The sequence below is a fragment of the Dysidea avara genome, chromosome 3, assembly GCF_963678975.1.
Source record: "Dysidea avara chromosome 3, odDysAvar1.4, whole genome shotgun sequence".
Lineage (NCBI taxonomy): Eukaryota > Metazoa > Porifera > Demospongiae > Dictyoceratida > Dysideidae > Dysidea > Dysidea avara.
In genome coordinates this window covers 44,718,886-44,746,664 of record NC_089274.1, presented here as the reverse complement: position 1 = coordinate 44,746,664, position 27,779 = coordinate 44,718,886, and the positions used below count along the sequence as shown (strand labels likewise).

The 27,779-nt window shown below is 38.5% G+C and overlaps 2 protein-coding genes and 1 pseudogene across 4 annotated transcripts; 2 read left to right on the top strand and 1 right to left on the bottom strand.

Moving 5' to 3' along the window:
• Positions 1 to 7,379: 7,379 nt before the first annotated feature.
• Positions 7,380 to 9,449, bottom strand: LOC136248608 (histidine decarboxylase-like). Its single transcript, XM_066040372.1, has one exon. It carries the CDS (start codon positions 9,345 to 9,347, stop codon positions 7,506 to 7,508), a length of 1,842 nt encoding a protein of 613 aa, XP_065896444.1. The 5' UTR covers positions 9,348 to 9,449; the 3' UTR covers positions 7,380 to 7,505.
• Positions 9,450 to 17,070: 7,621 nt separating this feature from the next.
• On the top strand, positions 17,071 to 21,025 carry LOC136251198 (solute carrier family 15 member 4-like). 3 transcript variants are annotated; one of them, XR_010698978.1, is made up of 4 exons: positions 17,071 to 18,078; positions 18,125 to 18,497; positions 20,070 to 20,236; positions 20,644 to 20,771. XR_010698978.1 is itself a non-coding variant. In XM_066043585.1 (3 exons), exons 1-3 carry the CDS (start codon positions 17,092 to 17,094, stop codon positions 20,931 to 20,933), a joined length of 1,650 nt encoding a protein of 549 aa, XP_065899657.1. In that variant the 5' UTR covers positions 17,071 to 17,091; the 3' UTR covers positions 20,934 to 21,025. The 3 variants fall into 3 exon arrangements, 2 of the variants coding, with proteins under 2 accessions (XP_065899657.1, XP_065899658.1); XM_066043585.1 differs by lacking the exon at positions 20,070 to 20,236 and having other exon boundaries at positions 20,644 to 21,025; XM_066043586.1 differs by having other exon boundaries at positions 20,070 to 20,785.
• Positions 21,026 to 23,405: 2,380 nt separating this feature from the next.
• Positions 23,406 to 25,383, top strand: LOC136248607 (histidine decarboxylase-like; annotated as a pseudogene).
• The last annotated feature ends 2,396 nt before the right edge of the window (positions 25,384 to 27,779 follow it).

Genomic DNA, 27,779 nt, shown 5'->3' with positions numbered 1-27,779 from the left:
CACAAGGGAATACAATAAGACAACTTGTTATTATGGCTATACCCACTTGTTTGTCACATTATAGCTCATTTGTCCATCTTACCACATATGTGGCAAATTGTAATCACCAAAAGGTTTCTCACATCATAGTGACCCATTCACCAAATTAACAGTCTGTAGCTGCATGCCAATGATATGCTTTATTTTCCAATTCACCACCCTCTAAAACAATGTTGCTATATGTAGTATTTACCAATGAGCTATATGTCATATCTGCTTTGTCTCAGTCTAGTATTGATAAGATTTAGTTTCTGTTTCTTCTCGGCTATACAAACTGTAATGCATCATGATCAAGGAAAAACTCTGGCTGGCTGTGTAACTATAGTGCTGACTCATTTTGACGTAGCTAATATAGAGAGCTAGATTTTATATTGTTTTTTAATCTTTATATGGTTGTTGCAAAATAGACTTTTCCCACAAAAACTTTCGTGTGGGTGTATAACAGTGCATGGAGTTGAGCAATAGCAAGGTGTGCGCTAATGAAACAATTCAAGCTAAAATGAAATTTCAGCATGTGACTGGCCCCTTGCAATATTGTCTATACTAAAGCTTTAATTGCCAATTAAGCAGTGCTAAACTCATACAGCCATAGAAAAGCACTGTGAAGCAAAATCTTTGAACAAACACGTTCATAGTTTTCCAGGGTTGTAACCAGACTTTTAGGTTCTTTGAATAAAACTGAAGTGGACCTTTTTGTGTGGTGTGGTGAAGTTCTAAAAAGGCTGACATTTCTGGACTTTTGCAACTAAAATGTTGGACTTTATTGCTAAAATTGTGGACCTTTTCAGTTTGCTGAAATTTTGGGTCTATTGACTGAAATTGTGGACCTTTTTACTATTGTGGACCTTTTTCTTCAGGAGGGGGTTCTGCCTCCCCATAATCCCCCTTGCCTCAGTACAGTTTGTTTACAGACAACTCGCCCATTTCATTCTCTTGCGACAAAACGAAAGAGCGATCAATGTAGCTTACTAACTTTTACCGTATATACACTTGGTAGCTAGCTAGCTAGCCAGTGTTGGGCAAGTTACTTTTTACAAGTAACTAGTTACATAATACATAATTACTTGCAACTGAACTATTTAGTTACAGTTACATATTACCCATAAAATAAAGTAACTATAATAATATTACATATTATATTATTTTGTGTCCACAGCCTTAAGCTGTCACATGTGAAACTACCACCTTATCACGTGACATGATTGTGTTGTTGGACAATGTGCAAATCTTGGTTATAAGTAAGAAGCTGGTGAATAAGCTTCATTCAGTAGGCTTCATTACTTCGTTGTGGCTAGGCATTACTCAGTGGATTACTAACGAGATTAGTAACTTCGTTATTTGTAGTAATAATATTACGTAATATTAGATTCGTTACAGTAACTATATTACTTAGGTAACACATTACATTTGTAAGTAAAGTAACTTGAGTTATATTACCTGTTTTTATAGCGTATTTTGTTATATTACTTAGTTACCACAAAAGTAATAATATTACATAACGCATTACATAAGTAACGCGTTACTCCCAACATTGTAGCTAGCTATCTATACGGAGATTTAATCCTAGATTGTCATTGAGTGGGCATCCACAGTATCCTATGCCAGTCACAAGTTAATTTGTTGCATATTAGCATTTATTGTACTTTGCGTGGGAGGATCAAAGCGATGCCATGTAGTATATTGTTCATACAGTACTTATTAGCTACATAACTGTACTGTATGAGTCATACAGAACAGTTCAGTGTGCAGCTAATTGGGCAAATACAGTACAGTTATGTGCTTAATTGGACAAATACAGCACACTTGGACAAATACAGTACAGTTAGCTAGAATTTATTGGGTGTCTGGATTCAGTGGAATGGAATGGTGGACTGGAATGCTAATTAGATAATTTCACTTAGTGCTCACCTCTTTATAAAGACCACCTTCTAACAAAGACCACCTCTTTATAAAGGCCACTTTACTTTAATGTCTATATTGTTGTTTTAGAGCATATCCCCATACTATCAATGAATTGTGTCCCACATGTTATGCCTAGAAAACTATCAAGAGTAATATCTGATTTATGATACAATATACCCATGTATACAACCAGGAGCTTATAAGCGCCTTCAGGATATAGCTGTGTTCTATCTTATGTTAATGAAACATGTCCTTATAAAGAGAGCAGTAATTTCCTGGGCTGTGCTTGGTTATGTTAACAGGTGCTAGCAGTTAATATGCAGCCATAGAGTGTCAGTAATACTGGTTATTATTATTTATTTATTGTTAATCAGCAGGACCCTCCAGGGGTATAATGCTGATGTGCAATTACATGTGTACAATTTCCATTAGTTATACTTAACTATATAAGTATGTACAATTACGTTGGTAGGGTAATTAAAAGAATGATTTCAACACAGCTCTGTTTCTGGTCCTCAGTACAGCACAGAGAGCTTATAAAATATATGGCTACTTAGTTCATTGTTAAGAGTTGTTCAGTCTCTTCAGGCCCGTAGCCAGGGATTTTGAAAGGGGGGTTCTTTTTGACCAAAAGTGGACCTTTACTTGCATGATGATTAATAAAGGTACTGAGACTGGGTGTGCAAAGCACACCCAATCTAGGGGGGTCTGGGGGCATGCCCCCCCAGAAAATTTTTGAAAATTGGAATCTGGAGATTGAAACTGGTGGCATTTTCTGACTATTTTCTATATATAACTTATACTGCATATGGCTAACTATATTACAATATATAGTCATAAAGGAGTAGTTATAGCCACAATACGTGCTTCAAATTTCATAGAAATAATAAATAGCAGGGCCGTAGCCAGACTTTTATCTGGGTAAGCTCTTTTAGAAGAAAAGTAGACCTTTTTATATGACATGTTTCAGATTATATTATGGTGTGCGCACCCAGCATGCTGAAACTAGGGGGTCTGGGAGCATGCCTCCCCAGGAAATTTTTTGAAAATAGGTACTAAAAGGTTGAATTTAGTGGCATTTCAGTCAATAAATAACATTTTTTTAGGTAAGCTGAAGACCAGCTGTATGGATGATATCTGGAAAAATATCTCTATACTGCTACTGTATACCATCTGCACATGCATGTATCTATATTGGAATGTCACAGTGAATAAGAATGGGAAAGATTGAGCACTCTGCCATGATCAACAGGGGCAGTGGAGCAGAACAAAGGGTGTCTTAAACAATGAAATTTACACATTGCATGGAGTTGAAGTATGGGTGCTATTCGTGGGTTCTGTATGGAGAGGCTTTTCTACCAAAATCTTATATTTTAATGAAAGCTCGGTTTAGACAATCTACATGTAAATTAAGTAGCTTTTAAAAGAAAATGTAATCGTGACTGTTCTATTAGAGTGGTTGTTCTATTAGAGTGGTTGACTGCTCTATTAGAGTATCTCGATCTTGCATTGCATATAATACAAGCACTGAATAAGTTACTTGGAGCACTTAATTTAGCTTCTTATTAGTGCTATCTAGTAAACTGTAGCTAATGGACTTTTGCTCCTGAAAATTTGGACTTGTATACGAAAATTGTGGATCTTTTTGGTTAAATTATGGACCTTTATGTTAAAATTGTGGACCTTTTACTGAAATTGTGGACCTTTTTTCCAAGAGGGCGGTTCTTCAGAACCCCCCGAACCCCCCCTGGCTACGGGCCTGCTCTTTTAGTTTACAAATAGCACACAAGTACTTAGACTCATCATGGCTTCCTTTGAAAATTAACAGCTTAAAAGTGATGATGCAATAAACCACTGGTAGCAGTGAATATAGGATGAATGCCCTACATGGACTGAGGTTTAAGTATATAATTAGTCAAATGTTGGAACCAATAGTATCAGGCTCCTTGAAGGCGCTTATAAGCTCCTGATACAACTGATGTGTTCGCAAAACTAAGCAACTATAAAGGAGCTATCTGGTGAGGCAAAAGAAATGAATGATAATACCGGCAACTATAATATTGATCATTGACTTGTGCAGTCTGACTGCATTCCTAATTTATTTCCTTTATAAACTCTAATTAGCTTGTAAAGTGATACCTTTTAAAATAGTGTAGCTAGAGGAGAAAAATGTGGCCAAATTACTTGCCAATTCGGTAGGAATGCAGGAAGACTACATGAGTCAATGAATTTTTAGTTATAGTTACCTGCAATATTACCATGGCCTCGCCAGATATTAACTCCTTTAGTCATCAGTTTCATGGACACTACAGCCAAACTGTTTTTGTTTTTTTTGTTTTACATGGGGGTATTGCTCAAGCTGTTGTTTTTTTTTTTGCATGGGGGTATTGCTCCATTACAAATCAAGTATCACTCTGACTTTATAGGTGATCAATAAGACCATCCCTATGGCGACATACTCACAACTTAAAGTAAAATGGTCTTTATAAAGAGGTGGTTTTTGTTAGAGGGCGGTCTTTATAAAGAGGTTCAGTACTGATCGCCTCACGAAGCTATTTAAACACGACTCCACTAAGGCAGCACGATTGATTACGTGCGTGACATTGCAAATCGCTAAAGACTAGCCTAACCTAACTAATCCTATCGTTCGTTCTACAACTAGAAACAGGGCCGGAGCTCAGAGATTTTGAGTGGTCAGGCCATTCATGGACTGCAGTGGAGGTCATAGTCATGCACACTACATTTTATTGATTTGAAATTTAAATCAGATTATTTACTGTAATTTTTTTGTGTGTGCTAGCTACAGCATGCATTAACATGCTAAGCTAAGAAAGTCTGGGGCATGCTCCCTGGGAAAATTTTTGAAAATACATGCTCTGAAATGGCATCTGGAAAGCTATTTTACATACACGGTCTCTTTCTGCTTTTTAACACCAAGAATATATCCAGGTAATTTTGAGCTACTGTATACCAATTAATTCAATATAAAGCTAGTAGCTAATTTTACTTTCATTATACAAAGTGAGTTTAGTTCTTTTGAGGTACAGAAGCAATTTTGATTGTAATTGTTAATGCATAACATGCATTATCAATTAGCCTATTGTGCAATTCTATGCAGATGGTTCACTGGAAAGTAATTTGAAGACAATTAAAATGGATATAATGGCTTAGATCAACCAGACTGAACTAGTGCAATAAGAGTATTGATATTGTATACTGAATGCTCTATTTTCACGATGACTGTTCTATTAGAGTATAATGTGATGACTGCTCTATTAGAGTATCTCGATCTTTTTGCAAATTCAAGTGGCTGAAAAGTGGTCTGGCCAATGCCGGACCGGCCGGACCGTGGGCTCCGGCCCTGAGAAATAGATTATATATAAACACTTACTGATACCCTGATCACCAAAAATCGCAGCGGTTTGAGTCCTAGAGAAATTCGCTCCGAACCAGGACACGCAGGAAGGTTTATTTACCGCCCCCACACAAACCGTCTGGCACGCGAAACAAACGTAGGAAGTAGCTAGCTACTATACATATGAAACACTTAAGCACCGCCTATGCTTGTGCGTACAAAAAATACAGCACTCGGGGGGTGTTTCGAGGCAAATACAGCACTCGTGCTGTACCGTATAGCGGGTTATTTTCGAAACAGAAATTTTCGCACAAGAAGCAAAATCTGAATTTCGAAAGAATTTAATTTCGAAGAGTGCATATTTTGAAGTCCGGATGGATTTCAAATAAACGGAAATCCGTGTCACAAATTATGAAGATGCGTGAATGTTTTCCGAAAACTGATTTACTGATGGAATAATCCCCATTCCTGTGCACTGGAGAGAAGACTAGTCTGGCGTAGCCGACCCGCGCGCGTAGCGCTACGCCAGACTAAGAAGACTGAGGAAGTCTCGGGTGGAGTGAATTCACTGGCATGAACACGCTCGATCATATAGCTACCATAGATTCTAGAGCAGACGGCATCAATTCCCATTCTGGAACCTGTTTTCTGGTTATTGGTACAGTAATGATACAGTTTACCCATGCATTATCATCAGCAATACTGAGCTAAAACCGATCGAAGGATACACGAACGAATCGCCGAAAGTTGGACGGTTGCTTTCACTTGAGGGAATTTGTTTTCGAAAAACAACCGGACGTAGGAATTTATTTTCGAAGAGAAGGGCCTCTTCGAAATATCCAAAAATAAAAACCTTTCGAAAATTACCAGCTATACGGTATTAGCCTCCGACATGATAACTACACACACTGATTGTATGGCATCTAGTTGTTGGGTCATTTACAATTACACTCATTGTATTTTAAAGTCTATTGTTACGGAACAAAAGAATTACATCATAAAATCAGCTGCTACAAACAATGATGCACTGATGGCATTCATGATCAAGTGGGAGAAGATGCAATCACTTGCAATTGAACTTCAAACAAACCACAGTAATGCATTATGAGTGTGTTTACATTAGTTGTCATCTGCATGGGGGATTTCATCTGTGATCTTGCAGTGATTATGGGCTCCTACATGTGAGGTTTTTGGATCTTTATAGTTATCATCCAACCATGCAGTTTACCCATTTTGATCATCTTGCCATTTTTGCACTCCTATAGCTATCCTATCACTACAAGAGATAGAGATGTGGATTGTGAATTGCATTAATACATTAGTATGGTTTCATTGGTTAGCTAGAGTGTCTTTGTATTATATCTCCTTAGTGACTTCAAGATCTAGCATTCTTCATAACAGTATCTACACTACTAGTGGATTATGCTCAATCATGAAGATTTGCTCTCACAGTTTATCAAGAAGATGTAACATACCTTGGCCAATGAAACCAATAAAATGCATCACAAATTAGATGTGGCTACAGAAAATCAACAAAGGTGTGTTTTACTAGTTAAAGGCTCCTTGCAGCTGCTTGGCACCTTGCGGTGGGTGCTATGGGCTCCTGCCACATGAAATAAAACATGCATTCCCACAAATCCCTTCATGAATCATATAAGCGGGCAGTGCATTCAAGAGCTAATAAATCATACATAATTCATGTACATTATTTTTTGCATGTGAATGGCTACTAAAAGTTTAATAATGGCTGTGCATCATTAACATTAACATCATTGCAGCTATAATCAAAGGTGGTGGCCAAGAAATACTACTTTTTGGCTACTACCGTTGATTTCACAGGTCACAGTTATTAAAATTTTTACAAGTTATAAGGTGAAGTAAAAGTGGTATAGCCAAGAGATAGTGTACCAAACCACAAATAGGCAGTAAATATAGTTGACTACCTGAGATTTATTGTGCATGGACTCTGAACAAACAGTATATCACGCACTTATAACTCCTGAGTATATTGTTTAGCATATGTAGTGTTTTATCAACTAAGAAGTAATGTCATTAGCTCATCTTGTCTCTATACATACACTGCTACACTTATCTATATGTTAGTCTTTTTTAAGGAATGCAAATTTACATGTGTGACAGAATATGAAACTAGACACAATTGGCTATAAATAGTACAATCTGGAGTTTCGCTATTTCTTTAAGTTAAAAGTCACTTAAAGCCACGACCTTGGCGAGGCCAGCCCAAAAGTGGCTTGATACCTTTGATTATTCCAGCATCTTCTTTCCCAACAACCATTCCATTGTGAAGATTCTGTTTTGCGGCGCTCACCCATCTCTTTAACATGGTCACTGTTGTAAAGGCTGTTCCAACATCTAATGGTGTTGCTTGGACTGTAGGTTTGTCTTCTGGGAATGCATCTGGCTTACGTAATTCTTGCATCAAGTTGTCAATCTTCTTTTTATCAGCACCTTTCATTATGTACATGTGAGTGTACTGACGTAGTTCATTTCCATGGTAAAACTCTTCACTGGCCAATGTGTACTTGTGCACAATGTCATTGTTTGGTTTCCTAAAGCGAAGTGATAATGCTAGGGGAGTGCGGGCAATCCATATATCTCTGCTAATTTCTTTCTCGACCTTTTCGAGTTCTTTTTCAGTGTACTCTGCTAATTTCAGACAGTTAAGGACTTCCTCCAATTGCTTCTCATAACTGTGGGTGCTGATGTAGGTCCACCAAAGCAAAGCAGATAAGCCACTACGAGAACCAGCAAATGTGGTGTCTGGAGAGCCTATGACATCTGGACGAGATGGTGGCAAAAGCTGAAGGTCTGTTTTAGTCATGAATATTCCAGTAGGCCATGGCATTCCTGGAAACTTGTGACCACTTGTGATTATAGAGCAGACAAAAGGTAGCCGGAAATCAAAAACTGGAGCAGGCTTGATGTTTGTACGGCCTTGATCATAAGCCATTTGAACAAATGGCATGTAACTAGCTCCTAGTGCCCCATCTACATGAATCCAATAGCCCTTACGAGGACATGTGATGGTTTTACCAGTGTCAGGATTAGTGATTTCAAGATTTCGCTCATCCATCCCATGCTTTTTCAGGATTGGCATTAGCATCTCACCAACTTTCTGCACATTGTCGTATGCACCTTTGAACGTTGTGCCGTAATTGAATATGATGAGCACAGGGTAACCTTTTTCTGCAAAAAACTCTACAAGTTTGCAAAGCTTCTCCTCATCAACATGTCCTGGGCCAGTGTCACCTTCCGCTGATGGGACCTCAACTGGCCATTCTCCATCCAGTGGACAAGAGTCAGGGTACAGCTCCATTGCTACTTCATAGTAGGTCTTGATGTGCAGCATTGAAATAGCCTTGACAACTGAATAGTGGGTTTCTTGTGAGTAGAAAGCAACTGGAGTATAAGCATTTGTTTTGTCCTTGGAAGTCTTGGCTTGAGTGTAGTAACAAACTGGCACTTCTAAAGACTCATCTGTCAACATGAATTTTCCCTCCAGATAGTCTCGAGCATTCCACAGGCCATAAATATTCCCTTCACTTGATCCCATTGTCAAGACATACCCCCAGTAGGTATCTGGGTCCCTTGCATCATGAGGCCACTTTGCATTCCACAAAGAAGCATAATGGTCTAGTACATTTCTTTCCATCCATTTTGTGTTCAACGTGTACGTACCGGATACAAAGGGATCTCCAACATTATTCACGCTTGTGTTAAGGTAATTTGGTACAACATCTGTGTAGTCCTCTCCTAGCGATACTTGATAACCAAGGAAGTTTGCTGTCTGCTGCTTTGTATGCTGGGCGGTTTCTTCTTGAGCTTGCTTGCGTTCGTTTTCCGTCAAGCCTTTAGAGGGTACTTGATAGAAAGTTGGAGTGATGCCTTCTTCTAGTTTAGGAAATGAGTACAGCTGAAGAGGATCTTGCGAAGGTGGGGAGACCTTCAAACTATTTCCACTGATCGCCAGAGAAGATAACGTCTCTCTCCAAGGCTTTCGGTCTGGACCATAGGGAATATTTTCGGACATTTGGATCTGTTCTTACTTTTATTGTATGTGAGCTCTCGTGTAAGCTTTACAAGACAGCTTTAGACTGAGCTAGGCGGTCTATTCTATACTGCCAATTCTACGGTTGCGTGACACCTAACTCTAGAAGTTGTGCGGCTCATTTTTATATAGCTAGCTGCATGCATGCTTGCAGTGCTGCACTGCATGCGTGCGGCCCGGAGTGCTGGTGAGGTATATTTCACGGAAGGGAAAGGAAATTACGAACGGAACGGAAATTACGGAACGGAAGCAGGTTTCGGTCTCGGCAAGCTACACTATTAGCTACGCAGTGCTAGTGAGTTGCAATGCATGGCTTTCTCACTTGCTGCAGCTGCTGCTGTACGTTGGCTGTTTGCTTCTATATACTGCTAGCCTATATTTGAAACTGCTGCTAGCGTGCTTACTTGGCCGTCGCTGCTGCTGCGGCTGTTAGTTAACTTGCTCATTGCTGCTAGCTACGTAGCTAACTAACTAGCTTTTGCTTGCTGCTGCTAGCTAGCTTTTGCTTGCTGCTGCTAGCTAGCTTTTGTTTGCTTATTGCTGCTATTAGCTAACTTGCTGCTGCTGCTGCTGCTGCTGCTGCTGCTAGCAAGCTAGCTTGCTTATTGCTGCTGTTAGCTAGTCAGTCTGCTACTACTGTTGCTAGCTAGCTAGCTAACTAGCTCGTTTGCCTATTGTTGCTAGCTATTTAGCTTGTTGCTACTACCTGCTAGCTAGCTTGCTGCTGCTAGGTAGCTTCCTAGCTTGCTTGCTAACTGCTACTGCTAGGTCTAGTTACTAAGTTAGCTTGCTGCTGCTGCTAACTAGCTTGCTTGTAGCTAGCTAGCTTGCCTGCTGCTAGTTAGCTGGCTTGTTTGCTTCTAGCTAGCTGGCTTGTTTGCTGCTAACTAGTTGCTTGCTGCTAGCTAGCTAGCTAACTAGCTTGCTTGCTGCTAGCTAACTTCCTAGCTTGCTTGCTAACTGCTACTGCTAGTTAGCTTGCTGCTGCTGCCGTTGCTAGCTAGCTTGCTTGTAGCTAGCTTACTTGCTTGCTGCTAGCTAGCTAGCTTCCTAGCTTGCTTGCTAACTACTACTGCTAGTTAGCTTGCTGCTGCTGCTAGCTAGTTTGCTTGCTGCTAGCTAACTAGCTAGCTTCCTTGCTACTAGCCAACTAGCTAGCTTCCTTGCTGCTAGCCAACTAGCTAGCTTCCTTGCTGCTAGCCAATTAGCTAGCTTCCTTGCTGCTAGCCAACTAGCTAGCTTCCTTGCTGCTAGCCAACTAGCTAGCTTCCTTGCTGCTAGCCAACTAGCTAGCTTCCTTGCTGCTAGCCAACTAGCTAGCTTCCTTGCTGCTAGCCAACTAGCTAGCTTTCTTGCTGCTAGCCAACTAGCTAGCTTCCTTGCTGCTAGCCAACTAGCTAGCTTCCTTGCTAACTACTACTGCTAGTTAGCTTGCTGCTGCTGCTAGCATGCTCTAGCTGCTAGAAAGCTAGATTCCTTGCTTGTTTGCTGCTAGCTCACTAGCTTACTTGCTGCTAGCTAGCTAGCTAGCTTCCTAGCTTGTTTGCTAACTGCTACTGCTAGTTAGCTTGCTGCTGCTGCTAGCTGGTTTGCTTGTAGCTATGGAATGCTGTTGTGAACAAATATCCATTTTCAGTACTATATCAAGCAAGCAAGCTACCTAGCTAGCTTGCTTATTCTGCTGTTAGCTCAGTAGCATTGCACATAAATACAGTGTAATTCCTACACTCCAAAATGTAGATACCTTGCTGTATATTTGGGACATTTGTATTAGTGTACATAAATTAACTTTAGTAGCCTTTAAAATCAGGAATCTCATAAGAAAACTGCAGTCAGACCACACCTGAGTTATCTGAATCCTGCATGGGGTGTTTTTGTATGTAAAATCAATTCGTTTATAAATAGTAAATATTTCATGTAGTTTTAGTGCCAAACGCTCCCTTGTAATTACAGACTTTTGAGGTTTTTAGTGGGATAGTAATTTCAATTAAAATATTTCAACCACTCTAATAGAACATTCACTACTCTAATATAACAATCATTTTAGTACAGTTTGAATAACTGAGGTTTCCATGTGCATGCATGGTAATAAGACAGGTTCCACTGCACATACTTGGTATAATATTTTCTTGTTGGTGATAGCAATTCCAGGATTACTGTTTTTCTTTTGGGTTGCTATCCGTTACAGAGGTCATGATGATAAAGAAGCTGACAGGTATAATGAGAATGTTCTTGAAGACAGATGGCATCCAGATAGCTAGCTATAAGTTTTTGTTTATATAAATGCAGTTCTGGTTGTTTAAGTTTTCTGGTACATGTTAACACACTTATACTAGGCAATACATATTGTGCATGATATGCCTTATAAATGTACATATGTTGTTTTGAAAATTTTCTACAAGTGAATTGGCCATGGTGGAATGGGATGTAATGATGTATGGTAATTTGAAATTGGCTTGTGTCTAAGAACTTTAATGAACTATATACATATTACGTGGGTGGTTACTATCCAATGCCATTTACCAAACTACTAGAGGACTTGTTGATATAACCCATAACTAGCTCACTGCAGCTTGCACAGAACCAGTGAATACTTATTATATACCATGTCAATTTTGCAAAACACACTTTCAGGCAACTTACTGTATGCAATGACATACAATGTTTAGTATATACAGTCGAACCTCTCTTAACAGACTTCCACACAATAGAAAAGCCTTTATAATAAGGACAAAATTTTGGTCTCAACAGGTCTGGTTAATACATTTTTTACCTCTAAAACCTCTATACTGAATACAGCAAAAGTGGCCAAAAATTCTGTGTCCCAAAGTGTCAGTAATAGAGAGCTCGAGGTTCCATTGTATACTCAGCCTGATCAGAATCTTTTCTAGTATGACATACACCAGAGTATACTTAATACATGACAAAAGTAGTCATAACATAAGACACACTGTTCTAGTCAAAGACAACAAGAACTTTAAGTTATTACAGTGCATCCGGTCCCACAAGTCAAAGGTAGCACTGAAAAAAAGCAAGGTTATAATACATTCTATACTTTTATGTAGCTGACAAGCACAAGTAGGCTGGTGTTCAAACCTTAATGTTTGCTTGAGGCATAACACTGTGGTCACCACAAATCATCAACTGAATTGAGTACTGAATACCACTGGCTGCTCTTCAGCAGTAGTATAGTGAGATCCGTCTTTTTGCAGATGACATTCTTATTTACAAAACCATTAAAACACCACAAGACCATAAAATACTTCAAGATGATTTAAACTCACTAACAAGATGGGCAACTGACTGGATGATGCAATTCAACATCTCCAAATGTAAAATTTTACAGAAAACAACACACCATAACAAGAGTACCTTCACATACAAAATGTCCGACATTCCACTGGCTACAGTATTAGAACACAATTACCTTGGAATCCGTCTCCACCACAAACTATCATGGGATCCTCACATCAATTACATCTGTAACAAGGCAAATCGACTCCTTGGATTCTTAAAAAGAAATCTCCACAATGCGCCATCAGAAATTAAAGAACACGTCTACAAACAATTGCTCTTATAAATTACCATCATTAGAATACTGCTCAGCCATCTGGGAACCCTATCATCACACTATCATAGTAAACTAGAAATGATTCAATACCGCTCTGCTCATTTCGTTTTAAACAAACCCTGGCACAGATCTAACCAAAATCATGATAGCATTACAGACATGTTAACTAGTCTTGAATGGCCTACACTTCAAAACAGAAGAACAATTGCTAGACTCACCTTCCTATTCAAGATTGTCGCAATACCTGATCATTGCTTACCGTCACCAACTCCAGTGTCCTACACCCATGCTCAACATCCTCTCAAGCTAACTCAATTGCAAACAAGAGTTGATGTGTACAAATACTCCTTCCTCCCATGAACAATTATTCAATGGAACTCCCTTCAAATTCCTAACATCGACACAATAGATCTCGAAACATTTAAGAACGCTGTAAGTAATAATTAACAATAATAATAACAATAATAGTGTTCTGACTAGTCCAGATGTCTGGACAATAACATAGTTGACCAGACCAACGACCCATCATGTAGTGGATTGTGAGACAACCTTTGCTGCATTACCCAATGCACCAGCTTCACTGCCGCTGAGAATAACTGCCCTCTACTAACTATGTATTAATATCACTGATAAAATAAAGTACATAAAAGTCCCTATTTATAGCTACATAGCTTCTTACACTGCTGCTCTAAATACTGTGACTGCTTATTAGGGTGATGGACTGTTTTATTAGAGTATCTTGATCTAAAGGTTACCGGTTTCTGGAAACCTCAGAAACCCCCTGGAGCTGTCCCTGTACATACTCTGCTACATTATTTGTGAATGCAATTCCACCCCTGAGCAGCTATGGGAATGGCTTCATCATTTAATCAGTTTAAGCTCTGATTTCTGACATTAGTGCAAAAAGCTTTTCTGTTAGTTATTCCTGTGCCTCCCAGACCACCCCGTATTCACCCCTCCCTACTGCAATGCCCATTGTCCCATTCCCCACTTTCAGTAGTTGACTGTAACTTATAGTTTAATATTTAATACATGGTTATTCATGTGTATTGTTATGTTCATATTAATTTTATTTGTGGCGTACTCTAACTATAAGTGCATGTTTTTTATATATATATATGTTTTGTGTGCTCCCTGACTCAGTTTTGTAGAGTCTGAGTAAGGAGACTATCAGAAAACTATAATGCTGATAAGATAAAATTACACTTGTAAATTATCAGCTTATGTGGTTGACTTCTATATAATCACCATTAATGAACTCATAATGAACTCATAATTATCACTATCTCACAATACTAGCACATACTCTAGTAGATAGTCTATATACCTTTGGAATTTTGTTTATTTCGACATTCTGACCACTATGAAAACAGTTGATTGATTGAACCTGTACTTAGCTTTCCGATCTTCCATACAGATGTTAATTAGAACGTATGTATAAAAACACGCACACATGCACACACTGGAAATAAGCTAGCTATATAAACACCAAAATATGTGGCACAGATGGCTGCGAATGGTTGCCATAACCATCAGTGATGAGTTCCTTAGGCGATTTGTTCCACTGCTAGTGATTCTGCAGCCTTATACATCTGAAATAATATAGCTAGTTGCTAAGTGTTACGAGACTGGTCAGAATACAAATCACTACAGAAAGAGGTGAACCTTAAACTTAAATACCAGCACAAATCATATGTGACAAATCTTATAATATCATCAAACAATAAAAAAGTCTCTTTAGCGCTACTTAAAAACTTGAAAGCAAGATAATGGATGGCATTGGTACCCCCAAAATGGCCATACCCCTTTAACAGACCAAATTGAAAAAGCAACTATTTTAAATGATCGTCTAACTTTACCGTATAAAGTACTACACCATGACTTACTATCCATTCAACTCCCCTTGCATTACAAGTCTACAATATACCCAACTAGGCATCTCCATCAGTATAGATATCATCCCTGCAACCAAAACAACTGCCTACCAACAGAGCTTCTTTCCACATTCTACCAAATAGTGGAATAGCCTCCCAAATTACATTATTGAAGCAGAAACTTTACACAATTTAATAATTACATTCTTAACTTAAATTTGTTGTAATTAACCCCCCCCCCCCCTTTTTTTACTTTCTGAGGGTTTAACCCTCCTGGATATAATCAGCTGTATTGCTGTCTTTCCAGTGTATAATCACAATCTTAAATGATCATTTCAAATCTGTGTTTACAACTGATGACAACAGCAGTACTTACTATTCCTGACAAAAGTCCTTCATTACATCCATCCCTGCCAACACTTGAAATCACTGAACAAGGAGTTTACAAATTCTAACCAACTGTGAACCATCAAAATCTCCTCTATACATCCACATGTACTAAAGACAACAGCAGCTGAAATTTCTCCTATGCTTATACTCACATATCTCTAGAAACTGGAATAGTACCATCACAGATTCACAGTGGAAATATACCGTGTCAGTCCGATATTCAAAAATCCGACCCAAAGAACTACTGCCCTATTTCATTAACATCAGCAATATCAATGGAACACATTATAGTAAGTCAAAAATGAATCATTTAGATGATCAAAATATTCTTTCTGACAAACAGTTCGGATTTATATAGGTCAAAGCTCTGACAAACAGTTCGGATTTAGGTCAAAGCACTCCTGCATATCGCCATTAACGATATTGCTAGACAAGTTGATGCTGCAATACTAAATTTTCTAAGGCTTTTGATAAAGTATCCCACTCAAGACTCCTCTACAAACTAAGTTATTATGGAAACTTAAATCCTTTCTTCGTGGTCACACGCAACAAGAAGGTTCTAAATCATCTATTGGTGATGTGACATGCATCTGGTTCCCCAAGGGTCTGTTCTTGGACTATAGTTCTTTTCTTAATTTATATCAATGACATTATTACCAACATACAAAGTGAAATCCGATTATTTGCTGACGATATCCTCATTTACATTTAAAGCCATCAAAACACCGAACGGCCATCAAATACTTCAAGATGCACAATTGGCAACTGACTGGATGATGGATTTCAACATCTCCAAATGTAGTTAATAACAACACACCATAATAAGAGTACTTTCACATACAAAATGTCTGATATTCCACTGGCTACAGTATTTATCTTGGAGTCTGTCTGCACCACAAACTATCACGGCATTTTCATACCGATTACATCTGTAACAAGGTAAACCAACTACTTGGGTTCTTGAAAAGAAACCTTCATAATGCGCCATTAGAAATTAAAGAACACGTCTATAAACATTTGCTCTTACCATCGATAGAATATTGCTCAGCCATCTGGGACCCCTATCATCACATGACTAATAGTAAATTAGAAAAGATTCAACACCACGCTGCTCACTTCAATAAACCATGGCATAGATCTAACCAAAACCATGACAACATCACAGACGTGTTAACCTATCTTAAGTGGCCTATATACTACAAAATCGAAAAACAGTTGCTTGAGACTCACCTTAATTTTCAAGCTCGGAGTAGTTGTCCGGTAATACCTGATCATTACTTACCAATACCATCCCTGGTGTCATACATCCTCTCAAGCTCAAGTATTCTTTTCTACCCAGAACAATCATTCAATGTGTTCCTGATATTCACACAATTAGTCTCGAAACATTTTAAAACCACTCAGATAATTTGATTGTAATGCACATTAACGTGTTACCCCTTGTGGGCTTTGCTAATTAACAATATTAATAATAGTTGATAGACAGCACCTGGGAGTGTTGAATAGCAAAAGTTGGTGGACACTGATCAGTTGTGATGCAGCTGAGGCTGTGCTCCAAATGTTATAGGCGGGTAGTATGTCATGCAGTGTAATGGCAATGCAGGACACAGAGACTAGGATATATCAGTTGTGTGATCACTTGAAGTGCTGGACAAGTGAGTAGCTAATATTTCAATTTACGTACAACAGCGATATTATTCTCATGCAGTGACTCATTAAGTACACATGTACTTAGCTACAATTTTAATTATGTGATTGATCGCTTTATATTAAAAAAAAAAACAAAAAAACTTAAAGGTGAAAGAACTCCTGACTCAATTTCTATCCCTTACATGCAAAAACGCGCACGCGCGTAGCTATGGTTGTGCGCGTTAAATAGAGGAGTAAAACAATGGAAGTTGATTCTCAGTCCCATTCTGGTTATGAGTCTACTGAAGTGCTGGAATCAGATATTTCCAGATGTTGCAGGTACCATCCCCGGAAATTTCCTATAAATAGAGCAGTGTTGGCTCTTCTAGTGGTTTCCACTTTGGAGAGGTACGCCTTTCACAACGTTACGTCTTCGGCGTTTCGAATTGCAGAGTCTTATTCACGACTGCATGTCAACGAGAGCATTCACAACACGATTTTGGCTGAAACAGTACTAAACTCTGTTCCATTTCTGTTGTATCCATTTGCTGGTTACCTCGCCGACGTGAGGTTTGGACGACTAAATGTCATCACATCTGGTGTACTGATATGTGCGGTTTGTTATGGTCTTCTTGCTTTGATGTTTTCACTTGGATTTGCAGCAGTTTGGCAAGGAGTATCAATGGTTGTACTGTTCACAATTCTGTTTGTTGTGTTGTGTGCTGGATCTGCTGCAGTGCAAGTGAACATGGTACCCTTTTTGGCAGACCAAGTCAGGGGGGCTTGGGGTGAGGAGTTGAGCTCATTGTTTCACTGGTACTATTGGACAAGGAACATTGGTGCTGTCGCTGTTATATTTCAGCTGGTACTCAGCTGTAGTCAACATCCAAGTGACAGTAGACATAACGATGATGAAACTGTAGCTTATGTAACTTTGACACTGTCTACAGTTGCTCTTAGTTTAGCTTCTTGTGTACTTTTCTGTTGCAAGCAGTGGCTACATCATCAGAAGGAAATCAAGAACCCATTATCTCTGGTAGTAAAGGTGATAGGTTTTGCACGGAAAGCAAAGTATGACCCGCACCAGAGTGCCTTCACGATTAACAAAGACCCACCTCCCAGATTAGACCTAGCTAAGTTAAGATATGGTGGACCATTTACTAGTACGCAAGTAGAAGATGTTAAGACATTCTATCGACTTTTATTGATCCTTTTCTCCATGATAGGAACACTGATGTTGATCACAGCTGTAAGTGCCTCTGTTGTAATGTACACATTGTATTTTTTGTCTATAGGTAATAACTGTTCTGCAGTTGTTTTCCGATGTCATAATAAAAAGCACAGAATGCTATTTTAATGGCAGCATCTTGTTAACTATAGCAGAAGATTTAACAATCCTCACAATTATACCAGTATTTGATAAACTTGCGTATCCTCTTTTGGGTGGATATACTCCTAACATGCTAAATAGGGTTGGCATTGGGTCAGTTCTGTGTTTGATATCAGCATCAACAATAACTGCGGTCCTCTACTCATTTGACCTAGCAAGGAAGTTTCCTCATACAATGATCCACCATCCCAACTCTTCCATTTGGTACATACCAGCAGCCCTTTCCATAGGTAGTGCAGTAATGTTGGGGCTGAGTGAAGTACTGATAGAAGTTGGTGGTAAGCTGCTGTGCTGTGTATGTATATATGTGCAGTTGTAAATGCTATTAGTTTACTGAGGTTGAAAAGCTGATTCTTGAGTTAGTATAAACAGTGGACCTGGAGACCAGACCAGGGACTCAAGGACCCAACTTTTTTCAGGATCTTACTGATACGATGTGTATTTCATAACATGTGTACATTCCTTACCTGGTACTGCAATGGTTAGACCACTTTTCTCTGTCGTAAGTGCATACTCCAAAAATAGTTCAGACTAGTTAGCATAGGGCACTTGTTCAAATCACTACTATTATAGAATTTCAATAAGTGTTTGTCTTGCCTGCAATTACTCATATTGTGGAAGGATTTTGTACTCCACTTAACCATGGGGCCTGCACGTTGAACTACTTGTTCTATGTTTCTGTTGCATAGCTTGCGCCTACAGTGACCTCTTCACTGAAGAACAAGCTATAACAACGTGCTGAGAAGATGGTGTAATGGGGTAGTATCATGTTGTGTTCATTGCGGAGAAAGACTGGTTTATGCTAACCAAAATTTTCATAGTAGAGGTTCATAGGACAAGGAAAATGGTGACCTGCAGTGTTAGCTGATACAATGTAAAGACTGTAAAAACATTACAAAGTGTAAATTTATAGTAAATCCTGAGAAAAGCTGGGTCCCTAGTCCTTAGCCACCACATTCACAATCTCTGATTCATTTACTACTATATTTACTTGGAATATTTCCTTACAATGTAATTCCATTACAGAGATTTGTACAACATTGCTCTGCAATCTGCTGCATTGTATGCAGTACTGAGAGTGTGGTTTACTAAGTTTTAAAAATGACTACCAATAGCTTTAAATTTGTACTTTTTATTAATACTCATCATATGTTCAATTATCACTGTTTAGTATGGATTTCCCCTAAAGCGATGGGCACTGTCCATAAATTCCGCCTCTAAAAATCATCCTAGAGACGACTTACATGACGAAAATCACCTTTACAGAATACTATTATTCCATCTAACATCAAATACAGCATTAAAAACTAAACACTATATACACAGGCAGCCAGATATTGATTTTTTTTTTTAAATTGTCGAAACTTGAATGTAGTCCAGTTAGCTGAGGCCCACTTGAGATACTCTGATAAAGCAGTCACCCTAACACAACAGCCATGTTCAATATTGTAATAGTTAGAACAGTCACACATGGCTTTATCTGTTCTATAGCTGTTCCATTAGATCTTATGTACAAAAATCACCCAATCTCTACTTGTGTGTATATGCACTGCTGCAGAAACATTCGCACCTGCACTTACAACTGCACGTTGCCTTTAACATCCATGAGCATGCTAATTAAAGGTCCACTGAAATAGTAAAATACACTTTAGCTATTATCAATAGTTGCTACCAGTGGGCACCCACACCTTCGTCGTCCCTACTATCGTACTGTATGGTAGTAAGCAAATAGCATTTTAGTTATTTTCGGATGTGTTCTGTCTGTTTACTGTGTAGCTTAATTTGAGGTGACCCATGCATGGGGTAAGCTGACTAAAGGACAATATACTTTCCTCATCTTGTTGTTATAGCTGTTTACAAAAATCTGGAATTAGCAATATGTGAAGCTTGTCTAGACTCGATTACTTTGACTGTTGAAGGTGTTTCTGCTCTATGCTTACATCAGCACACAAAGCTGTAGATGTGCTACCACAAATTAATGCTTTGTGCTGCAAGCAGAAAGAAGTGGAGGCCAAAAGTAAGTCCATGGTGGCATGTATCAGACCCAAGTGATCTCAAATGGCGAAGAAATTAAGCCTGTAATGCGTAAGCCAATATTGAGTTACGCTTATCTGAGGGAATCATTAAGTTGTCAATCAGCAAAAAATTATGTAAATAAAAGTTTAAAATTCCATAAAACTTATTGGAAGAATTTGCTCTGAATCTACATTTGGGCTTGATAACAATACTTCCAGGTCATCTTAAGGATAAGTGAGGCTGATATCTTTATAATACAAATCTCAGTGGTCCTTACTATACAGTATGGGTTGTGATATATAATGCTTTGAAATTTTGTAAAGTGTGAGAGGCCAATTAGTTATACATATATTATGACATAGTGTACATAAAATATGTAATGTACTGTTGTGTATGTTTCTTTGTTAGCTCTTGAATTTGCATATGCACAGTCACCACGTGAAATGAAGGGATTTATGATCGGGATGTTTTATTTCATGTGGGGCTTGGGATCTCTAGTTGCAGAAATCATCCTACTGTTTCTAACCAATTTACCCATTGTGATGATCCTGTCATTCTTTGCACTCCTGCTCTATCTGTGGCTAGCATGTCACTACAAGCGACCAGATAGAGATGATGATGAAGACAGAGATCTGGATAATTTGACATATGAAAGTGCTCTTGATGTGTTAAGATCACAAATGAGATCCCCCAGATGACATGATTAGTTATCTTTTTTTTGTATGCTATTTATTTTTTAATGCACTGGTGCCATTTTATGTCAGTTGTGATTATAGCTCCTTAAGTATCACTGTGGTTTTTGAGGTTATGTGTTTATACCTTCTCCCATGCATTGTCATGGGTTTGTGACTGTCGATGATGCTGTTCTTTTGTTTTGTAGCAACTGTATGACTGCAAGGCATTGTTTGAAGCCTGTTCATATATCAGTAACTACACACAAATAATTAAAAATGCTCCCACACATTTCATAGTATGAACTATTCTCATGTCCTGACCGCTTTGAAAAAATATTTTGGGTTGGGTAGGGAAACCACATTCAGAGATAAACCAGACCCATTTTTCTCCCTCACACAAAAGAAAGCGGTTTGGCTTGAAACTATAATGAACCACCACCATGGATCATTTTGAAGAGCAGTCTTATATAATAATGCTCCATATCAGCCTCCAATACAACCTATTATGCTGGAGCAACATGGTGACTGCTTTTTTATTGTGTGGGGTAGGGAAACTGTATTCACAGACCCTGGCTTGAAACTAATGAACCACCACCATGGATCATTTCAAAGAGCAGTGTTAGTAGTTTGTATATTATAATGCTCCATCAGCCTCCAATACAACCCATTATACTGCATGGAGTAACATGTGTAGGCTAAATCGCATACATGGTTTCATAGTTAACACATCCCACAGAAGCCATAAACTTATTGCATATACCTTTGTTTGATTGAGAATGGATTGAGCATGATTATTTGTGACCTTCTGTACATGTTGAGTGCATCATGTCTACAAATTTATAACAGAGCAGTAAGTACTAACCTTTTATGCACCCTCTTTTTAGGAAATATTTCAGTTTCAAAAGCAGTACTGTATATGAAGGAGTAAGCAGAATGGTATAATTTGCAATTTATCTTGTGCAGTGGGTATAAATCAAATGTACTGTGTAGCACAACTTGAAGATGGAGATGTAACATGAGAAATTTATTAGTCTTGTGGACTCTTTGTTTTGTACTGTATGGGTTGTATGTAGCTTCAACATCAAACAAGATTTATACAGTTATGCTTTATGATGGGGCTTACTAAGGCTCAAAGGCTGTGGCCATGCATGGTTTAATGTTTACTAAAACATGTATAGATTTGTGCAAACTACTAATGCATGGTCATTCATCTTGTAAAACGGTATACCACCATTGGAATGCATGAAAAATACCTACTTTCATTGGTTGATATACTACACAGGTGCATGCAGTTTGCACAGAACACATGCAAAACCTGTGAGAGTGCTTGTCACTAGAAAATGTAAGACAGTATACCACACAGTCTGCTGAAAGCTGTAGGATACATGCTTGATATGAGCAATGAAAAAAATTCTCAACATGAATAGAGTAGCAAGGAACAGTAAACTCAAAATATGCCATCATTCTTCACTACTGTTTTATTGCTTGGATCCCTATACTTTATTATAACTTTTAAATATATACTACTTTGTTAAGTTTTTTTGTATAGCCAGTTATGCATATGCATGTGACTGTTCAAAAAGTAGTGAAACAATTAAGAGATGAATGATGGTATATTACAGCATAGCTCGAGGTTGTATACAATCACTAGTGTACTGGAGTGGTGGACTAGACTACTGGAATCAAGTATCTCCTATTTCGTGCTTTATTACTTTCACCTCCCGCAGGACTCATGCACGGCTGCATTAAAAACGATTGAGATATACTCTAATAGAACAGTAACTGTTGCCCTAATGCAGCAGTCAGGCAAATATTCAGTAATAGTAGCCATGCAAGAACTGTACAATATAGGAATGGAATAGATGAGATTATCGAGACTGACTCAGTGTGTGTAGAAGCGTTTAAGCAAAAACTAGCACTCACTATCATTACTGTAACGTACCTCATTGTAATTTTACATCAGCATGCATTATATTCCTGCATGGAGAGTCAAAATACTAGTAAATTGGTGAAATCAGCCTCACATTAAATTTCAAAGGATCTAATGTTTAAAAATTCCCTGCAGGGTGGCATGAGCTTTACCAAGATTGAGATACCCTAATAGGTCAGCCACTCTAATACAACAGTCAAGTATAGCTGGTATTGTGATATATAGTTAGATTGCTAAGATCGTTCTCAGATTTAGGGGTGGGACATGCTGCACTGATGGGATTGACCTATAGCTAAAGTGTTAAATACCTAGGTTCTGGCATCACCAAAAGTCTGTCTGCACCTTGGTCTACACCCCTTAGTTTTGATAGTTTAGACTAGTAGTATATAGTTTACGCGCGCCACTAGCTATAGCACTGGTTGCTAGTGGACCCTCGGCATGGACTAGTTTTTCTTTCATACATGTATTTATTAATTGAGGATTAGCTGTAGTGACGTCACCGTTGGAATCCCTATAATTTGCTATACAATCTATGATTGCATACGCTTAATTTGCCTGCAGTGAGTTGAGCAGTCAGTAGGATGTCTGAAGACATTCCTTATGGTCCAGAGCGAAAACCATGGAGGGAAACTTTGTCTCCTCTGGCGATTAGTGGCAATGGCGATTTGAAAGTTACGCCGCCCTCGATGGACCCTACTGGACTGTATTCTTTTCCTAAACTAGAAAGAGGAATCACTCCTGCTTTCTATCAAGTACCATCTACAGGCTTTACCGAACAGGAATGCCATCAAGCTCAAGAAGAAACCGCCCAGCACACTAGGCAACAGACAGCTAATCATCTTGGTTACCAAGCCTCGCTTGGAAAAAGCTACACAGATGTGCTATTTCCATATCTGGACACCCTTCTTAACAACGTAGGTGACCCTTTTATTTCCGGCACATATTCGCTAAACACAAAATGGATGGAGAGAAATGTACTAGATCACTATGCCAGTTTGTGGAATGCAAAGTGGCCTCATGATGCAACTGACCCAGATACCTACTGGGGGTACGTCTTGACAATGGGATCAAGTGAAGGAAATATTTATGGCCTGTGGAATGCTCGAGACTATCTGGAGGGAAAATTTATGTTGACAGATGAGTCATCAGACATACCAGTTTGCTACTACACTCAGGCCAAGGCTCCCAAAAACAAATCCAATGCTTATACTCCAATAGCTTTCTACTCACAAGAAACCCACTATTCAGTCATCAAGGCTATTTCAATGCTTCACATCAAGACCTACTATGAAGTAGCAACGGAACTGTACCGTGACTCTTGTCCACTGGGTGGAGAATGGCCAGTTGAGATCCCTTCAGCAGAAGGTAACACTGGTCCAGGACATGTTGATGTGGAGAAACTTTGCAAACTTGTAGAATTCTTTGCAGAGAAAGGTTACCCTGTGCTACTCATTTTCAATTATGGTACAACATTTAAAGGTGTATATGACAGTGTGCAGGAAGCTGGTGAGAAGCTAATGCCAATTCTGAAGAAGCATGGGATGGATGAGTGAAATCTTGAAATCACTAATCCTGATACTGGTAATACTATTGCATGTCCTCGTAAGGGTTATTGGATTCATGTGGATGGAGCATTGGGAGCTAGTTACATGCCATTTGTTCAAATGGCTTATGATCAAGGTCGCACAAACATCAAGCCTGCTCCAGTTTTTGATTTTCGGCTACCTTTTGTCTGCTCCATAATCACAAGTGGTCACAAGTTTCCAGGAATGCCATGGCCTACTGGGATATTCATGACTAAAACAGGCCTTCAGCTTTTGCCACCATCTCGCCCAGATGTCATAGGCTCTCCAGACACCACATTTGCTGGTTCTCGCAATGGCTTATCTGCTTTGCTTTGGTGGACCTACATCAGTACCCACAGTTACGAGAAACAGTTGGAGGAAGTCCTTAACTGTCTGAAATTAACAGAGTACACTGAAAAAGAGCTGGAGAAGGTTGAGAAGGAAATTGGAAGAAATATATGGATTGCCCGCACTCCCTTAGCTTTGTGTGTTCGTTTCAGGAAACCAAATGATGACATTGTGTATAAGTACATATTAGCAAGTGAAGGAGTTTACTATGGTAATGAATTACGCCAATACACTCATATGTACATGATGAAAGGTATTAACAAAGAGAAGATTGACAGTTTGATGCAAGAACTACGTAAACCAGGTGCCTTCCCAGAAGACAAACCTACAGCAACACCATTGAGCATTGAAGCAACTATTACAACAGTGGTCAGGTTAAAGAGATGGGTGGGCATTGCAAAGCAGAATCTTTACAATGGTATGGTAATTGGAAAAGATCAAGCAGGCATTATGAAAGGCATCAAACCACTGTCAAATTGGCCTCGTCAAGGTCGTGGTTTTAAGTGAACATTAGCTATTTATAAGGTCATCGTTAAAGTAGTGTATAGCATATTATAGATTTTATATGAATGTAATGATATATTTTCTGTTAAAGATATAGTAAATAAAATTATACATATAGTGCTGTAATTACCACACACAGTTGATAGTTATACTGGTATGTATTGTAGCTGATATACATGGCATGTTTAAAAATGTCGACACCAATGGTATGTTGATAACTTTTATCAACACAGCAAGAACAGCCTCAGTGTGTACATTGGAAACTATTTGGAAATGAACTCGATTCCAAAGAAGTTTGTACATGCACTGGGCACTTTCAATTTTTTACTCACATGTGTGGTTATAGCTATGGATATTAATCTTATGCCGGCAACTGATTATATATAGTGTCAGTTTCACTGTAAGAGAATGTGTAGTAAGACATGAAGTACGTATATATCTGACATAGTTGTGTTATTGCAACAGTTTGTGTGAGTCTTTTCAGTGTTCCATTAACAGATACCACTATCATGCATGTACAAGAACATCAAGACATCCACTTGCTAAATGAACAATGGTCCTCTGTACATGTATCTGATTTGATTTGATTGAGTATTTTACAATTGCAACAATTGGCACAATGCTGGCATTCCTCCTTGTTGGAGTGATACAAAAGACAACAGCAACAACAAACTAAACATACATGCATATACAAACACGTGACAATAACAAGTATTGCACCACACACACACACATGCATGCATGCACAAACAATTACAGATAAGAAATGGCTTTTTGCCTAAATATTGGCTATCTGTATATAAATTCCCAGGTCCAGTAATGGATTTTCTCCTTTCTCCACCCTTTCAAACATACTTTACGTAACAACTTTAAACAGGCCATAGGACCAGGTGTCCTACAGACCTTCAACACTTGTGCTGTAAAGCCTTAATAAAAAAATTATCATCTACCTTATCAATGTCATCCTACATGCACAATACCTATCATGTATAACATGAATGTAACAGTGATCACTCTGTGCACCAGTGGTTATAATTTTATTACATGATTGTTGATTGATTGTTAACTTATACTGCACCAATTGGCCATGGCCGTTCCTCCTTGGCAGAGACACAAATACAATTATACACCACACAATGCATACATACACAATACAATTACAACAACAAAACTTAAAATTAATCCATACATCACACTACAACGTAAAACTAATAAAACATTACTAATCTTACCATGAAACCTGGAAGTTCTTGATGGATACTGTGGTGTCTCACATGTCATGTAACCAATCACTACATGAAACACACCATGAGTTACTTCAGGCAGAACCAGTCGTTAGTAAAGCCAAATGGAAACCCTTTCTGATTTCTGCCAGCATTCAGTGAATTGTTATGAATTGTTATGCAAATGATATGATGTTACTTCAGCCATAGATAATATTCTACGTACGTAGCATAATACTATCTATATGCTTCAACTTCATTGTCCATGTAGCTAACTGTTCTTCAAGTTGACCAAACGGCAAGTTTGTCTTTCACACCTTGAAATGTATATCTGATGGCTTTACAAGTAAGGGAATAACCTTGTCAATGGGGAAGGGGACGTTTCATTAAGATGACTGCAGGCCTCCAATCTTCTATTCCAATATGACAAATTGTATGAGTATTGCTGGGATATATAGAAGGGAAGTCGGAACATATTTTTGTGGTGATGTTTGTTTGCTGCATGGTTCTGTGCAAAGATATAGTTGCAAGGTAGTTATTATACGTACTTGTATATGTTGTGTAAAACGATTACAATGACCAATAACAATGTTTATATAGAAGCCTATATCATCAATAAAATCTAGGGCTGATAACTAGCTATAATTATATCAATCATGATAATTTTATGCCAAGTCCTATCCTTTTACTGACTGCATTCTTAGATGATGGATTGTGGTTAAAATTAATTGCTTTGTGGCCACAGTGACCTCATGGCTAACAGGATGTATACTTAAAGGCGCTCAGTCACCTAATGGTACTCCACGTTACCTCTCCCACTGCATTCTTAGGTAATGATGTTAATGACCTGTAGTTATAAATACTATAACTAGATTATCTGCAATGCAATGTCACACATGTTTAGTGGTGGTTTGCATAAAATCACTGTTAGGTGGAAACCACAAAACCATATTCTGTAGTTTTCATCACCTTTATATGGAGCGAGTTAATACTTCATGACATTTTAGTGAGGCACTGAGCACTTGTATGAAGTTTGCAGACACTAGTTATACTTTCTTTATGGCAAAAATCCCATCTGGAACAGGAATGACACCCAAAGAGTTACCAAACAGACACAAGGTAGGCGGTATTCTGAAAAGTTATTGCAGAATTAACCACTATTAGAGAGAGGTGTCAATGTATTGCAGTAGTCATCTTATGTATGAAAATGGTCTTTTAATTAAGAGACTTGCTTGAAACGGAATGTCAATAATTACATATTCAAAACCAATTTTTACAGGTTTTGATAAGCCTATATACA